Consider the following 17,077-nt stretch of genomic DNA (forward strand, 5'->3'; position numbering starts at 1 on the left):
GCTGCTCCTAGCTTGGTGTCCCCGTGTCTCACTTATCTCATCCGTGAGATGGGGTTGATGATAAGAGTAGCGCCTGAGAACAGGGTCTTGGGAAGGATTGGGTCAGTTTCCGGCATGCAGTTAGCACCCAAGAAATGCCCTTTATTTTCCGCCTGGGTCCTTCCTCTGCTCTTCAGAGACCCCGCTCCAGAGTGTCCTTGCCAACTGCACTTACCTGCTCCCCCTGCCCCTTCTCAGAGCCCTCCCCTGACGCACCCCACAGCCCGGAAACTTCACCAGGCACGTGCTCGGGCAGTCCCCTCATGCACACCTCATATCAGACACGTTCGGGGGTTGTGGGGTGTAGTTTTCCAGTCACCTCTGGAGATAGTGACAAAGTGATGGGCGTGGGGGGGAGCAGGGACAGGCGGGGACGAGGTGTTGTGAGTCTGGCGATGCCGCAGGAACCGAGAGAGGAAATCCATCACTGCGTGTTCATCCAGACCCAGAGCCGGCCTTTCTTCTCCCGTTAAGGACGAGGCAGGCAGGACATCAAGGACACGGTGAATCTGGTGCGGGGGCCAAGTAGCAGAGGGCCAGGTTGTAAGACCCAGAGAAGCAGAAGAGGCTGGGCCAGGAGGGAGGAAGAAGGACTTAGGAGGCAGAGGGAGGCCACGTGCCCCCTTCCTGTGCTCGCTGTCCTGAGTTCACGGCGACGTCGACAGGCTGACCCCCAGGTCGCCGCCTGCCTCACCCTGGCCCCGCTGATTCATCCCGGAAGGTTCTTTTCCCATCTCTCTTTTTGGTCTCAGTGCTGGGCTTGTGGGGAAAGAAAGAGTCAGGGGCGTTCGCTCTGTCTGCGACCTCAGCATCTCAGAGAGGGGCTATCAGCTCCTGGCGGGGGGCGGGGGGGCGGGCGGCGAGGACCCGTGGGGACAGTCTTGGGACTCCGGGTGGGGCAGAATGAAAACGCAGGGGACACCGAGAAAGAGCGCACGATTCAACATTACGTCAGTTCCTTTAAGGACTCAGATTAAATCAAAATCTCCCAAACAGAACAGCTGTGGGTGGAAGGGTACAGTCCGCGGAGCAGAGACACGTGGATGCCGGTCCCGTCCTCCGATCCACGGGCACCGGAAGAGTCTCGGTGGAGATGCTTTCCCCCAGAAATGCGGCGCCTGGCCTGGGCCACATTCCAGACCAGCTGCGCAGACGCCCCAGCATCCCATGCGGCGATGGCCTTTGGCAAAAGCCCCTCAGCGTGATGCTGGCATGTTCCCTGGTCCACGCCCATGGGCGGGGATCCCAGTGGTGATGAGTGATGCTCGGGGGATGTTTCCTCATTATTCTTGCTGAGATGCTAGCTTAAGGGGCAGGGCGCGTGGGCAAGCATTGCTGGAAACTTCCAGGTGAGTCCAGATCTTGGATACTTCCTAGAGTCATGGCCGCCCCCAGACTCCCAGCAAGACGTACACAACAGTAGCCTCCGCATGGGCCTCTCTACCACAGCTGCGCCCAGACCACGAGCTTTGGGGCGGACGTGGGGAGACACAGGGAGTGTGGATCCCCAGTGAGCGAGCTGAGAGCCCGTCCTGTTTACTCTCACGTAAGAAAGCATCAGGAGAGGCGAGAGTGATAGTATAGGGCCGCTGCGGAATCTGCATTCAGGCCAGAGAAAGGCGGGTAGATGGTCTGTAAGCCCTGTCACTCGAGGCACTAGAACGACAGTTAAGGACAAAGCACTTGCAGCACACCCCAGACGGGACTTGACCGCCTCATGCAGGGGACAGTTCAGCTAGAGGACCTGGCTATGCTGTCCGAATGAGACACATGGTCGTTTTGGGTGAAGCCCCAAAGGCCACAGTCCCCCCAAGTTCTGGCTTCTCAGGTGGGTGGGGCAGGGGTGGCCCCCTGGGACAGGTACCTGCCTCCATGGAGTTTCCCATGATGCAGAAGGAACTAGGTGAGGTTCTGACTCTGCATCTGGAACTACCACAGAGGATGGAAATACTGGAGGCTTGTTGGGGGGGGGGGGGGGGTTGCCACGGTGACAGGGGAGCGGGGCCCAGAAACCCTAGAGAGGCTGCCCTCCCTTCACACCTCGTTATCCGTGCTCTCCACTGGACCTCTGGCCCGGCCCAGGGCAGCCTCCTGGTCTGTCACCTAAGAGCCTCTGCTCACCCTAAGCCCCAGATTTGGGGAGCGCTTACCTCACGGGTGCTCTCTGCTTGGTGGACCCCCTGGAAACCTCCTTCCAGTCTGTGGCCTCATTGTGGCCCCTGGAGAGGCTGCACTAAGGCAGATGGGAAGCAGGTGGGAAGCAGGCCAAGAGGCAGGAAGTTGCCGTGCAGTTGCCTAATTTCGTTAAGCTCCCTCCCCTCCCCCTTCCCCCACCTGGACTTTTGCCCCCCAAATTGCCGCCCCCCGCCCCCTTTGCTAGCTCTTATCTTTCCTGTTGTCCTCCATTCCAGTGGCACAGTCCCGCAATCCCTCCGTCCTCTCCCCCGTCTGGGTGAGATGCCCCCTCTGTGTTCCTGCACCTGCCACGTTTCCCCCATAGCGCGCCCAGCACGGGTGTTGCAGCCGCACCTCGGCCTGGCCATATGTCTCGCTTTGGAATGAAGTTGTCTGGCCGGTTCCCATCCCAGGGCCTGGCCCCAGAGAAGGGTGCCCAGTAAATGTTCGCTCCTTCGGTGGCTATAGGCAGGGAGACCAGACATTGGGATTTTTCTAAAGCAAATCCTCTCTCTCTGGAAACCCACAGACCGTTCAGGTGCGGCGCATGATCTTTGGTCCTCGATGGAGGTGAAGGACAGAACAATCTTACAGAATCCCTCTGCGGTCTCTGTCTTGCTGTTCTAGAATTGGGGGTGGGGCCGGGTAGACAGACAGGGGGAAGGGGGAGTCAGGGCAACATGCACTTTTGCTTGGCTAATTGTCAAGTTCACAGGGGAGCTAGAAGGTCAAACTGTGGCACCCCCAGTCCAGCCCACACGGCCTCTGATGTAAAAAAAACTCTATAACCCGGAGTTAAATTTCCTCAGCTGGCTGACTCCCAGCGCCTTTTCTGGGGTCGGGGGAGGGGGGACGCGCCTTCTTCCAAAGCGTTTCTCCCTGGCCACCCTTACTGTTCGCTCTTCGCCGTGTTTTATACATGTGACTCGTCTCGTCTTTTGAAATGCCGATCAGTATCTTGCCCACAGAGAGAGCTGGGGCTGGTGAACACAGGGAGCCAGACCAGTCTTCTGGCTCTTCTGTGAGGGACCTCTACCAGTCAGTTCGGGTGCAAATGGGCGAATCCAGCTCAGGCACTCAGATGCAGAAACAGGAGGCTCTCCTTGGGGCACAGCCTGGCCGGAGGAATTTCCCAACATGCATAGCGCTCTGCGGAGAGAGTTAGATGGCTGGTACCTGGATGCAGGAGCAGGGAGTGAGCCTTGAAAGGGGATGCCTGCGGCCAGCGTCTAAGGGGAGGCAGGGCAGTTACAGAGAGCCTAAATGAGACACAGCCAGCAGCCTCCTCCAGCTGCACTCGGAGCCCTGAGCTCTTCCCCGCAGGGCCAGGAAGAGGCTTCGCTGGTCTGCTTTATGGCTAGCCCCACCCCCAAGAAGATGGGGATGTTGATGTCCTTGTCAGATCTCCTCCCCAGCGGAGGGGGCGGGGCGACAGGGAGAACAGAGCTGTTGGCCGCCATCAGCGATTCAGGAAGAAGGACTTGAGGCTCTGGAAGAAAACGGACTTCTGTCTCTGCTTCTGTTTCTTTTTGATGATGGGCACCCACACCAGCCCGCACACCAGCATCATGAGTCCCAGCGACAGGAAGGCGGGCCCTATCATCTTAAGGACCTTAAGGCTGTTGTTGCCCAGGTGCAGGGTGTAGGCCAGGCAGGTGATGACCACGCCGAAGAGCAGGATGGCGCCCCCCACCGACATGATGACGATGGGTTTACGGTAGATTTCCCAGTTACTCCTGGGGGTGGCGGTCCAGACAGACTCACTTCTGGAGCTGATGCACAGGGAGCTGGCGGTCTGGCTGGGCAGCAGGTCCTTGGATTCCGGAGACTTCTCCTCGACCTCCAGGGCCCTGGGGAGAGCCTCCATTGTCACGGCTCCTCGGGACTGGGCACCCGGTACCCGCAACAGTTAGAAGCAGGGGTGAAGCCAAAGCGGTCCTCACACGCCCTTCCTGTTCTCAGCATCCGTCTGCAGCCTGGCTCTCAGCGGAGGGCGATGCCTGGCTTTGTGCTAAAGCCAAAAAGAAAGTCAGACGAGATCCACATAAATAAGAAACCACTCCCTGGCATGCTTTTTGTCTTACTCTTTTTTTTTTTCCTTTTTTTTTTAAAGAATTTTTTAACGTTTATCTGTTTTTGAGAGAGAGAGAGACAAAGCACAAATGGTGGGTGGGGCAGAGAGAGGGAGACACAGAATCCGAAGCAGGCTCCAGGCTCTTAGCTGTCAGCACAGAGCCTGACGCGGGGCTCGAACCCACAAACTGCCGAGATCGTGACCTGAGCCGAAGTCGGACGCTTAACCGACTGAGCCTCGCAGGCACCCCTCTCTTGCTCTTAAAACACCAGACTGTGTATGGACTGGAGAACAGCACAGCCCAGGATTTTATGTGCTTTTTCAGCACAGGACAGTCATGCCCCGGGCTCAGAGCGTGACCTTTCTGATATCTAAGTGCCCCCTTTCCCCACCCTCCTCATGAGTTACATCAAATCAGATTCCTACCTTCCCATTCTTTAGCGGGTAAAGGAGTGGAGTCGATCCCACCACCTGTTTGGATTTCGCATCCCGAACCCGTGTGTGTACCTCTCGGTCACCAGAGCCCTCTCCTCCCCTGGCTGGTCACCTGTGCAGAGCAGTTCTGGAGCTTCCGAGAGGCACCACTTACCTGCCAAAGCTTTCCACCAGAGCTGTGCTAGCTCAGGGGCCTTGAACGCAGCATTAAAACCTTTCGTTCGTGGGGCGCCTGGGTGGCGCAGTCGGTTGAGCGTCCGACTTCAGCCAGGTCACGATCTCGCGGTCTGTGAGTTTGAGCCCCGCGTCAGGCTCTGGGCTGATGGCTCAGAGCCTGGAGCCTGTTTCCGATTCTGTGTCTCCCTCTCTCTCTGCCCCTCCCCCGTTCATACTCTGTCTCTCTCTGTCCCAAAAATAAATAAACGTTGAAAAAAAAAAAAAAAAGAAAAAAAAAACCTTTTGTTCGAAAAAGAAAAAAAAAAAAAACTTAATCAAGTTCGAGTGCCAATGCCTATGTATTTGCAATAAGGCACTAAGATATGAATGGCTGGATTTAGATACTTTTCCTGGTATTTTAGGTACTTTTTGTGTGTGGGAGGAAGGGGAGGCTGGGAGAACCGGGGGGCGGGGAGGGGAGGTCTTCACTGAGTCACCGTCACCGCCCGGATTCCTGTCCTTGACTTGCCTCCAGAGGGTCTGGTGCAGGGTTCGTGCCCTAGAGATGCGACATCCCCATCGGGGAGCGAGCAAGTCAAAGGACAACTTCCTTTCTGCTTCCTTCCTCCCTCCCCCCCCCCCCCCCCCCGATGATCCTGAGCATAAATCCACCACTTTTTTGTAATGTTTATTTATTTTATTTTGAGAGAGAGAGAGGGAGAGAGAGAGAGAATCCTGAGCAGGCTCCGCCCTGTCAGTGCAGGGGTGGGGCTGGATCTCATGACCCGTGAGATCATGACCTGAGCCAAAACCAAGAGTCAGATGCTTAACCGACTGCGCCACCCAGGCGCCCCTAAATCTGCGTTTCTTTATGACACCGCTTGTCTCCGTTCTTCCTGGCAGAGCCTGGAGCCTCCCTGCGTGAAGTCCAGGCAGAGCTGAGCTCTAGGACCGTGCTGGCCACTCTGTCCTCCCAGGTCCCCAGAGCCACAGACTCTCCATCTGTTCTCTGCAGGGCCCCTGCCTGCCTGGGGTGACTTTCTCCAAGCAGCGCTCTCTCCAGCCCCTGCTCTCCTCCCTCCTTGGATCCACTGTCTTTGGTCCTCGGCTCCCGCCCTTTCCCTCCTCCAGGTGGCCCGAGACTCTTCCTCCGACCTCTTCTTCTGTGTCTTGTTGGATCAGGCCCCACTCAAATCAGGTTTACTCTGTGTGAGTGGGGCACCAGAGAGCAGTTTCCAACAGCAAAAGGTGTGTTGGGGAAGGTGGGCAGTTCATCCCAGTCACAGTGGGCTCCCCCCACCAAATAGGGTGAGTCAGACCCAAATACGGAGAGGGGCGCGTGTCTGGAAATCATGGTATTGGCCCCTGGGTGCAAGGTAGCTTGGGATAGGGGTCCCTGGTTGGCTCAGTCGGTTGGTTAAGCATCCGACTCTTGATTTTGGTTCGGGTCATGATCTCACGGTTCAGGGGTTCAAGTCCTGCATCGGACTCTGTGCTGGCAGTGCAGACCCTGCTTGGGATTCTCCCTCCCTCTCTCTCTCTCTCTGTCTCTCTGTCCTTCCCCCCGATTGCTCTCCATCTCTCTCTCAAAATAAATAAATATAAACTTTAAAAAAAAAAAGAGAGAGAAAGGAAAGGCAACTTGGGATAAAGGAGATGGTGTCCAGAGCTTGGAACACTCTGGAACTGCTGCTTCCTCTTTATCAAGGCTCTTCCACGAACAGCAGCGTCACTGAGTGAATGGTTTCTCCTCCAACGCTTCCCTCCCGGTGCTCATCTCAAACTTAATCCCTCACCTCCCATCCTCCCTCACCCCTGCAGCAGCTCAGGCCTGAACCACTGGACCTGGTGTTGTCCCCCACGTCCCCGTCCCCGAACCATAATGCTCCCCCTTCCTACCACAAGCGGTCATAGACCCCTCCCCTTTGCCACGGAGGAAATAAGAGCTGTAAAATTGCCTTGCCTTCAGAATATAGATATTCACGTTCATGTACGCTCATCTAGGGAGAGGCTATTTGGATCTCTGCGTCCAACGACTTTGAAGAATATGGCGGATGTGCTTTTGTAAGTAAAGGCGCCCAGGTGTTCCCTTCCCCTTGGGTCCTGTGGTCTCTTTGCATAAGCCACACAGCTGTTTGTAAAGTGATCTTTTCCCCTACGGGCTGGGGGTAAGGAGGGGCATCACAGAGCGTGTTATGAGGTCCTAGCGAGGGGACTTTGTGCCGGTTAGTGCAGCCTGGTTTCTTATGTGGATGTATTGACGTCCCCAGTAGGATTTTCTCTCTGGGTAGTCATTTCCACCGCTTGGCGGTGAAGATCCAGCCCAAAGCGTGCTGCCTCTGGATGCTGGGGGTCCCTCCCTCCCTGCAGTGGGTTGAATTGTCCACCCAGAACCTCAGAATGTGACCTTATTGGGATAAAAGGTCTTTGCACGTGTAATTAAGGCAAGGGTCTGCAGAGGAGATCATTCTCAAAGAGACCAGTCCAATGACCACGTCCTTCTAAGTGGAAGGAGAGGAAAATTTGACATACAGAGGGAAGCCTTCCTGAAGACAGAGGCAGAGGCCGAAGTGATGCTTCCACAGGCCAAGGACAGCCGAGGATTGCAGCAGTGGCCAGAAGCGAGGAGAGAGGCATGGCATGGCTTCTCCCTCAGAACCTCCGGAAGGAACCAGCTGCGACGTCACCTTGATTTTGTACTCTGACCTCCCGAACCACGAGAGAATAAACTTTCGTTGTTTTAAGTGACTGCGTCTGTGGTCATTTAGTGCAGCAACCCCCCACCCAAAACGAACACACCCACCTTTAATGTCCTTGACATCTCAGAGGTGGACAAGGACTGAGGCCCCAAAGTTGGGCTGGCAGAGGAGACAGTGGAAGGAAGGCCGGAGATGCCGGGGCTTCTGGACTCACCAGAGATTTGAATGTGGGGCTCAGCCCTCAGAGTAGCCATCTGAGAAGGGAGGATGGGTCCCTCTAACCTGGAGACCATGTTTGGAGCGTCAGGAGGCAGACTTAGTCACACAATTGGGGTTGGGCAGGCTGCAGGCTGGCGCCAAGATGGCTCCCTGGATTGGGACCACACAGCCGCGAGAAGGAAAGAATCACGAGCTGACAAGCCCAAGCACGAAGGAACATGCACTTATCTCCAAACACAACACTGACCGAGAGAAGCCAGACACACCTCCGTGTACATAAAACCCCATTTACGTAACAGGAGATTTCATTTACATAAAATTCAAAATCTGTGCTATTTGCAGTTAGGGATGGTGGTTCCCTTTGGTGGGGGTAGTGGGTGGGGGACACAATGGAAACCTCTGGGGTGCTGTCATGTTCTGATTCTCGGTCTGGCTACCGCGGGTTACGTGGGTGTGTCTGTGCTGTATATTCATGATATGACTAGTTTTCTGTGTGCACATTAAATAGCAATAAAATGTTTAAACAGAGATAATTAAAAGGCGTAACTAAGGGCAACATGTTCCCCTTTTTGGATTCTGACTAGAACAGACCCATTATATAAAGACATTTGGGGATAATTTTAAGGAAGTTTGAATTTGGATTGGGTTAGATGACACTAAGAATTAAGAATTTGTATTTGCAGGGCGCCTGGGTGGCTCAGTTGCTTGAGTATCTGACTTCTGTTCAGGTCATGATCTTGCAGTTCGTGAGTTCGAGCCCCGCATCGGGCTTGCTGCTGTCAGCACAGAACCCGCTTCGGATCCTCGGTCCCCCTCTCTCTGCCCCTCCCCCACTTGCACTCTCTCCGTCGCAAAAATAATAAACATAAAAATTAAAACAATTAAAAAATAAAAATTTGTATTTGGTAACGCTATTGTGGACACAAAAGCAAATGTCTTAAATTTTTTTTAATGTTTATTTATTTCTGAGAGAGAGAGAGACAGCGTGAGTGGGTGAGGGGCAGAGAGACAGAGAGAGACAGAATCCAGAGCAGTATCTAGGCTCCGAGTTGTCCTCACAGAGCCTGACACGGGGCTCGAACTTGTGAACTGCGAGAACATGACCTGAACCAAAGTTGGACACTCAACCCACTGAGCCACCCAGGGCGCCCCCAAAAGCAAATGTCTTCAAGATACGGAGATGCGTCTTGAAACATCATACAGGGGAGAAATGCTGTGATGCTGTGATTCACACAAAAACGTTAAACTCTGGATGCAATGTGACAAAATGCTCAATATTATTAAATCTGGGTGGTGGCTATCTAGAAGTTCATTATAATACTACCTCTCTACTTTTGTGTATGTTTGCAAAGTCTTATGATAATGGGAGTCTGAATATACATATAGACAGTGACCAGACCACATATAAAGTCAGAACTCTGACCCACAGTCTGCAGGAATCAGCCCAGGAAGCCAACCTGGTATCTGTAAGTCTGACGTTTAGGAAGTCAGGCCACGGTCTCTAGCAACTGACCCGGCAAGCTAGACGATAACCAAGGACAAATGCCTTTTGACAACAGGAGCAATTCGACTGGGAAGAGAAAGTCCTTTGGACAAGCAGTGTGGACCAACTGATGTTCCAAAGGGAAAAAAATGAAACTCGACCCCACCCCACCGCATCAACAAAAAAATTAATCTGAGACAGATCACGGGCAGAACATGAACATAAAAGCTAAAACTGGAAAAATTCTAGGAGGAAACAGAGGAGAATACCGTTGTGATCTGGAGGCAGGCGAGCGTCCTCAGGGCAGAGCAGGCAATAACCAAGAACGAAATCTTAACCAAGTAAGACCTCATCGTGACTGAAAACTCCTGTTCATTAAAAGCCACTAAGAAGAGGGGCCCCTGGGTGGCTCAGTCGGTTAAGCGTCCGAGTTCAGCTCTGGTCTTGACCTCATGGTTCAAGTTCGATCCCTGCGTCCCGCTCTGTGCTGACAGCTCAGAGCCTGGAGCCTGCTTCCGACTCTGTGTCTCCCCCTCGCTCTGCCCCTCCCCCACTCAAGCTCTGTCTCTCTCTCAAAAATGAATAAACATTAAAAAATATTTAAAAAAAAAATAAAATGGGCAAAATATTTAGACATACCATTACAAAGGGAGGTAAACAGATGGACAAGAACCCCATGAAAAAGTGCTCGATGCTGATACTCAACAGGGACATGCAAATTAAAACCACCAGGAGATACAGCCACACGCTCACTCGAATGGTTAGTATTTAAAATGGTGAACCGGGGAGCAATCAGAGCTCTCTTGTATGCTGATGTCGGGGACATAACATGGCAGGTGCACTTTGGAAAACAGGCTTGGGAGCTTCTTATGAAGTTAAACGCACACCTACCTTATTCCTCCTAGAAGTTCCACCCCCAGCTAATTATTTGTCCAAAAGACATGAAAGCCTATGCCTACAAATGACTTGTGTAAGAATATTCATACAGGACCTTCGCCCACAGCACCCCAACCAGAAACAACCCGACAGCAAAGCACGGATCCATACGGCGGAATACCAGGCAATAAAAAGGAACGAACAAGGAAAAGGAACAAAACTTTTGAGACACATGCGGCATGGATGAGTCTCATAGACATGCCGGGTGAAAGAAATCAGATTTATGAAGGAGGACATATGTTGTATATTTCCATTTATAGGGCATTCTGGAAGCTTCTAAGAACAAATTGAAGGCGACAAACTCAAAACAGTCATTGTAGGGAAGGGAATTAATTGCAGGAAGGAACTAATGGATTTCCCTGGGGCAAACGGAAATGTTCTGTGCGTGGTGTCGGTGTGAGTTTCGTGGCGGGGGGAGCCCATTTGCCCATGTAGGACACTAAGACCTGTGCGTTTCCGTGTGTGTAAATTGCACCCCACAGATAAAAGGACAATTAAAACCCTAAAAATAATTGATGGGTCATGGTAGGGAGTAGGTGGAAATACAGCTGAACCGAGAATGGCAGAATGTTGATTAGGGTTGAGGCCGAATGATGGAATGTGGGGATCCAGCAAATGGGAGTGAGCAAAAAAGAAGCGGGTGCCTGGTTGGCTCCGTTGGTTGAGCGGCCGACTCTTGATTTCGGCTCAGGTCATGATCTCAGAGTTGTGACTTGGAGCCCCATGTCTGGCTCTGTGCTGGGCTGGATGTGGAGCCTACTTGGGATTCTCTCTCTGTCTCTCTTTCTCTGTCTCTCTACCCCACCCCCACTCATGTGCTCTCTAAATAGAAAGATAGATGGATGGATGGGTGGATAGATAGATAGATGATAGATAGATAGATAGATAGATAGATAGATAGATAAAATGGATGGATGGATGGATGGATAGATAAGGTGGATGGATGGATAGATAGATGGATAGATGGATAGATAGATAAGATGGATGGATGGATGGATAGATAGATAGATAGATAGATAAGGTGGATGGATGGATGGATGGATAGATAAGGTGGATGGATGGATAGATAGATGGATGGATAGATGGATAGATAGATAAGGTGGATGGATGGATGGATGGATGGATGGATGGATGGATAGAGAGATAGATAGATAGGGTGAAACATGTTACCCAGGAAAATGAGAGGTGTGGGCAGAGGCAAAATGACCCCAGAATAGGGTGGAGATGTTATAGGGAGATCTGGAAGGTGAGGGAGTCACTTGGCTCTTACAGGAAAGACTGTATAATTGATATTGATGAAGAGGAAATCCAGAAAGGTAGAGAAGGTGCTTCTTGGAGAAATTAGGAATTGGGACAGAAAATGCAGATGAGAGAGAGAGCTAAGAGTTTGTCCACCTTGTTTCTGGAAAGATACCATCCCTTGAGGGGAAACAGACTTGCAGTGAGCCAGGGGGCCCTGGATGGAGCAAAGACTGGGTCCAGTGGCCTCAATGATCTTCTCCAGGAGGGAGGGCCCCACAGGACCATCCCTTAATCTTGTTAGAGCTGGTCTGCTCATTGACCACGTGCTCGTGATGGTGCACTTATTTGGAGACCCCGTCTACATGTGTCATTTCCACGTGGGGCTGTTGACCTCGTATCCCCCAGGTTGCTATGCAGTGCTCGCCAACACCACAATGCTTTGCGACAACTCCCATGTGCTGTCCTCTGCTAGATTCTAGGAAGCCAGTCTCCCTCCCTGCAGAGGAGCTCAGGGCGTGCGCGTTCCCTCACTCTTCTGCGCATAGCTGCTCGCTCAGTGGTGTCTCTGACAAATGAGGTGAAGAGATGTCTCCAGCGAGAGGGGAGAGAGCTGGCTGGAAGATTTGGGCTTTTTCTCATGAGGTCACCTATTCATCCGCCAACGTGCAAATGGTCTGGTGCTGTGTGTGTGTGTGTGTGTGTATTATGCGAGCTGGTGAGCGGCAGCGAGTGTCCCGGATAATAAGGACCAAATACTTGTCATCCAGCAGATTCCCTGAGCGTCTGAAACGTAGGGAATGGAGGTTGGAAGTGAAGTGAGTGAATTAGTGCCCTGGAGGTGAGCAGACAGTGTCTGTACCTTCTTTGGGACTGAGACAGTTCCGTCCCCTCCCAGATCCCTTGAGGGGCTGGGGCTGGGGCTTTCTCAACTCCCTACGCTCTCCAGCAGGTTCGCTCAGTGCTCGGTGCTTTGCTGAGTCTGGGGACACAGCAGACGCTTGTTAAGTTAAATGATTCAAAAAGCAGGGGAGCTTTGGCAGGAGAAGGAGGAGAGGGTTTTGCGGGCAAGTGGAGCTCACCCTGCGAATTTGCTTGCTTTCCCGTCTCCGGTTGGGACCGTGGGGGCGGGGAAGGTGAGAACTGGCCAGCATCAAGTGCCCAGTCCTGTTTCTTCCACCCGATTGTTGTCAACGACACCCCCTGACCTGAGCGGGGCTGGTAGGGTGGGATTGGCAAAGCGGGGGGGCGCTGAGGCGGCTGTGAGGGGCCAGGCGGGCATGCTGCCCACGCCCCCACCCCCGGCTTCTAATGGACTGGCATCTGTCAATGGCGAGGAAGCTAAGCATCAGAGAGGTTAAGTGGCTTGCCCAAAGTTACTCAGCGGTGAGTAGCGAGCCAGGGTCAGAAGGGGAGTTTGGGAGTCTGGGTGGCTCCAGGGCCTGAGTTCGAGCCTATCCTGCTCCGCCTGGGGACAGTTTCAATGTTCTTTCCAAACCGAGGGAACGGTGAGTGGGGAGGACACTGGGAATGGGGCCCAGGCAGCACACTGAAGTCCAGTGGTGGCTGCACTGGGTGCCGGGTAAGGCCTGGCGGTGCTGGGTAGAGCCATCGAGGAGGCCAGGGGCTGGAGCCGGGGCCCCTGAGCAGGGGCTGGAGCGGCCGGAGAGGACACAGAGTCCCCACCACTGTCACTCAGATGGAGCTAAAACGCCTGGTCCCTTTGCCTCCTGGCTCTCGGGGGGGCAGCACTATCCTAATCCCTCCCATTTTACAGATAGGGAAACTAAGGTCCGGAACCGCCTGGCCCCACACCCTGGACCATGCTTTCTCAGAGATGGGAGCCCTGTCTTTCCCCGTCTCCCGTCTTCGCTGCCCCCATTCCTGGCTTCCCACCAGCGCCTTCCCGCACATCCTCGCCTCGGCCCTTCGCTGGCCGCGCCCTTCTCTGAATGTGCGAGAACTCGGTCCATAGTATCACGTTGCTAGATTTCGCCAATCAAATGGGTGCCAGTAAATCTGAATTTCAGATAAAAAAAACAAGTGCTTTTTTTTGGGGGGGGGTATAAGAATGTGCGTTATCCCACGTGAGACAGACACCAAAAGTTTCTTTTGTTGTTTATGAGAAATTGGATCTGGGCTGGGCATCCCGCTAAGCGGTCTCGGAACCCTCCTCAGGGACCCCGCTGTGCTTGGGCCTGGAGTTGTCTGTCCCTCCCCTGGCAGGAGCTGGGGTTATTCTGGGAAGCATAAGGACGGAAAGCAGAGCTCGGAGAGAGGGCCCCCCCCCACCTTGATGGACGCTGGGGCCAGAGAGCAGGGTCACCCGGTGGGAGAAGAGGGGGAGGGCAGGCCACAAAATACAAGTGGCGGAAATAACACGATCGGTTATTCCTGAGAAAGACCCAAGCGTGGGTCTGTCTGTGACATTCCTGAGACACGGAGGGTCGTGCTCTCTCTCTCCGGCGGAGTCCCCACCAGTGACCCCCTTCTGATGAGGTGAGCGGGGCCCGGCACCTGGGCTGATAACATAGAGGCTACAGCAAACGTTTCTGAACGCACTGCCGCTGTCCCCACGGCTCGGCCACCCATCTGTCACCTGCTCACAGCACTTCTGGGAAGGGAAGTTCCCCAAAGGCCATACTCCACCCAGACAGTGCCATTCACCTCCCTCTTCATGTCACCGGGCCAGCGTCCAGACCCTGCCCAGTAACGAGGTGGAAAAAAAAATAGCTCAGGTGATAACGTCTCCTTTCACGGGGAGGATTGGTCCCCATGGCACACGTTCACCCCGCACGTTCCTGTCCGGGTTTCGCCTTTTGAGACGAAGCCCGCCCCGGCCAGCTTGCTGCACCTTGTCTCCCTGGCACCCGCCCTTGGCGCCTGCCGCACCTGCGGCAGGGAGGGACGGGCAGACGCCGAGGTCTGATATATGGGATGCACAGGGGGACATTCTGGGCGTGAGGTCCCGCCCATGCACTCTGGGAGCTGAGGGCAGCCTGGCGCTTGGCCGTCTGGCGATTTTGTTCCCGCCTCTGCCCAGGTTTGAGACTGAGGTCCCCGCCCGGCCCTCCCCGCCCCTCCCAGCGGCCAGGGGTAAAGGCTGGATGCTGTACATCTAGCTGTCTGCACAACAGCTTCTGCTCTCCCAGGTGCATAGCAGGGCGCCCCCTCCTCTCCTGCCACCACTCTCCCTGGGCGGTCCCCCCAGCCTGCCGGTGGCCGCTTCCCCCCCACCCCCGTCCCCAGGCACGGCCCCCATCTCCTTTACCCCTCATTCACATCGGCCTTCCCAATTCCAGTTCCAAGACTGAACACGCTCTAAAGCACAGTGAAAAATCATCTCGTTTCTCCGGGGAAACGGAAGGGCAGAGGGGACCAGTCCCCTCCTTACTTACTGTCCTCAGGGTCCCAGGAGAGGACGGTGAACCTGGGAATCAGAGGCAGCTTGCACGGTGGGGGAGGCACCCGGCAATGAGTTTCTGTTCAAGTTGTTCATCCCAGCCCTGGAGAAAGCCTCCCCGGCCCCCTCCAGGAGCTGGTGAGCAGTGAATCCCAGCCACTGAGCAGGCTCCAGTGGGGATGAGCTCACCAGGATATGGGCTAATGGGTTAACCCTTGGCGGGCTGCTGGCACAGGCAACGTCCGGTGGCTTTGTCTCCTCTCTGCTCAGCCACTATTAGACGAATCTTGTGCAAAATTAATGAAGCTTCTGTGCGGTCTGTCTTCAAGTTTTGGAAGAGATGTGCCTTCGGTTGGTCTCTGGGCAGGGCTGCTTCTCGGGAATCGGGAGAGCTGGAGTTTCTGGGTCGGTGGACTGCGTGATGGTGGTGGAGGAGATGGTAATGGGGCTACCAGAGGGTGGGCTCAGAGGCTCTGCACGCGCTCTACGGGGCAGGCCGTGACAATGAGATCTGGGAGCTCTGTTTGTTCTGGAAGTCAGAGAGGGCAGGTGTATGCTTATTTAATGTCCTCGGTTCCAAGGTGGCAGGGACGCCTCTGGGAACCAACCCACCCCCCCCCCCCCGCCCAGTGCCTGTGGGTGGGTGCCATATGTTGATGACATATGGGACCCACCCCAGGCCCAGGCATCTCTGAACCGGTTATGCCCCTGTGGCTTTTCGTGTTAGTGATGGAAAGAAGACGATGGCAGCCTTTGCAATGGTGGGGCGGTGTTCCTACCTCTGCAGTTGGGCTTATAGAAGCTGCTTACGAAGGGTTGGCTTGGCCACCCTCAAGGTGCTGAAGGGCACCCAGAAGCCGACAAAATTGCCCGAGACCCCGAGCGCCAGACTGGCCCTGCCCTTCTCCACTAACTGGAGGATGGGAGCAGCCATTGCTTCGTACTGGCTGTGCGGCTCAGGGTAGGGGAGGGTCCTTGCCACTGGCCCCAGTACACTGGGGGGCTTCCCCCATGCTCCCCCGTAGAGGCTCCCCCAGGAGTGAGCTGGCAAACACAAGACCGAGGCAGGCGTGGGAATTTTTCCATGTCTGCCATCTTGATTTCTGCACACCTGACACGAACAGGAAATTTCCAGACTGGAAAGACCCCAGACAGATGGCCGGGCGGGCCGTGTAATACACGGCAAGAGACCGTGAGAGCCGTGTGGTGTCTTCTCAGGGGGTGAGTGTCCCTGGGAACTTGACCGGAAGGCTTTGGGAGATGCCCTTCTGTTGCTGCCTCTCGCCTCTACGCTCAAATCTGTGTAAGATCCGTTTCTCCTGTGAAGACACACGGGGGCGAATTATTCCGCAACGCAAATAATCATTCATTTTCTTCCCCCGAGTCCAGACTCCTGTGCTTCCTCCACTGTCCACAGGGTGTGGGAAGGTGGCGTCACATGGTCGTGGCACAAGCACTTTTGTCTACATCAGACGCCAGGATACATGCTTTGTATGTGTAATAATTCACCGCTTGCCCCACAGAGCCCTCTGACGTAGGCATGTGAGGTATGTTGCTGTCCTTATATTTGACTTTGGACAAGTCACTCAACTTCTCTGAGCCTTGATTCCTTCACTCGTTAAGTAGATGTGCTCATGACTACCCCAGGGGGTTTATGTGAGGACTGAATAAGCAAATGCACATAGCAAGTGCTTAATGAACAAAGCTATGTAATGTCATCTGTGCACGTATACGACATGCACGTAGGTCTGTGCACTCGTGTGCATGTATGTGCACATAGAAGCACGTATGCAGATTAAGGGGGATTGGGGTCCAGGAGACAGTGTCCAGGGTCGAAGTCGTGCTGTCTGCAGCCTCATCGCCGGAGGGACAGACGAGGAGGCGTGAGAAGCCGGCTCGGTCCCCGGGCAGTGGACGCCAGCCATCCCCGCAGAAAGGGATGCTGTAACTTTGTGCTACGCAAGGGGCAGAAAGCTGGCCTGGCGTTGCCTGGGTGATGGCCCTCAGCCCTCTTATCCTGCATCTCGAAGCTCCCAGCCGCTCCGCCTCAGCTCTGCTCCCTGTTGCCCGGCTAGCTCAATGCTCCAGGGTGGGGTTGGTGGGGCGACCAGCCACCCAGGTCTCTGGGACACAGCACGGGGACTTCCAGTGCTAAACCAGGCCAGTTCCAAGCAAAGCAGGATCATCCAGTCACCTGAATAGAAGCATCCGGAGCCTCT

General features: G+C 54.4%; 2 protein-coding genes across 2 annotated transcripts in view; one reads left to right on the forward strand and one right to left on the reverse strand.

Moving 5' to 3' along the window:
* Positions 1-17,077, forward strand: part of ADPRM (ADP-ribose/CDP-alcohol diphosphatase, manganese dependent) — a 293,792-nt gene that overhangs the window by 109,781 nt on the left and 166,934 nt on the right. The gene's annotated exons all lie outside the window — the stretch shown is intronic.
* On the reverse strand, positions 979-15,451 carry PIRT (phosphoinositide interacting regulator of transient receptor potential channels). Its single transcript, XM_045487391.1, has 2 exons — positions 14,854-15,451; positions 979-4,225 (listed from the first exon to the last, which is right to left on the reverse strand). The coding sequence occupies exon 2, from the start codon at positions 4,079-4,081 to the stop codon at positions 3,674-3,676; it is 408 nt and encodes a 135-aa protein (XP_045343347.1). The 5' UTR covers positions 4,082-4,225; positions 14,854-15,451; the 3' UTR covers positions 979-3,673.

This window comes from Leopardus geoffroyi, chromosome E1 (genome assembly GCF_018350155.1).
Source record: "Leopardus geoffroyi isolate Oge1 chromosome E1, O.geoffroyi_Oge1_pat1.0, whole genome shotgun sequence".
NCBI classification, from domain to species: Eukaryota; Metazoa; Chordata; class Mammalia; order Carnivora; family Felidae; genus Leopardus; species Leopardus geoffroyi.

Excerpts from the sequence above, each read along its gene's own strand:
- PIRT (XM_045487391.1), bottom strand. The coding sequence starts at position 4,081 with ATGGAGGCTCTCCCCAGGGCCCTGGAGGTCGAGGAGAAGTCTCCGGAA.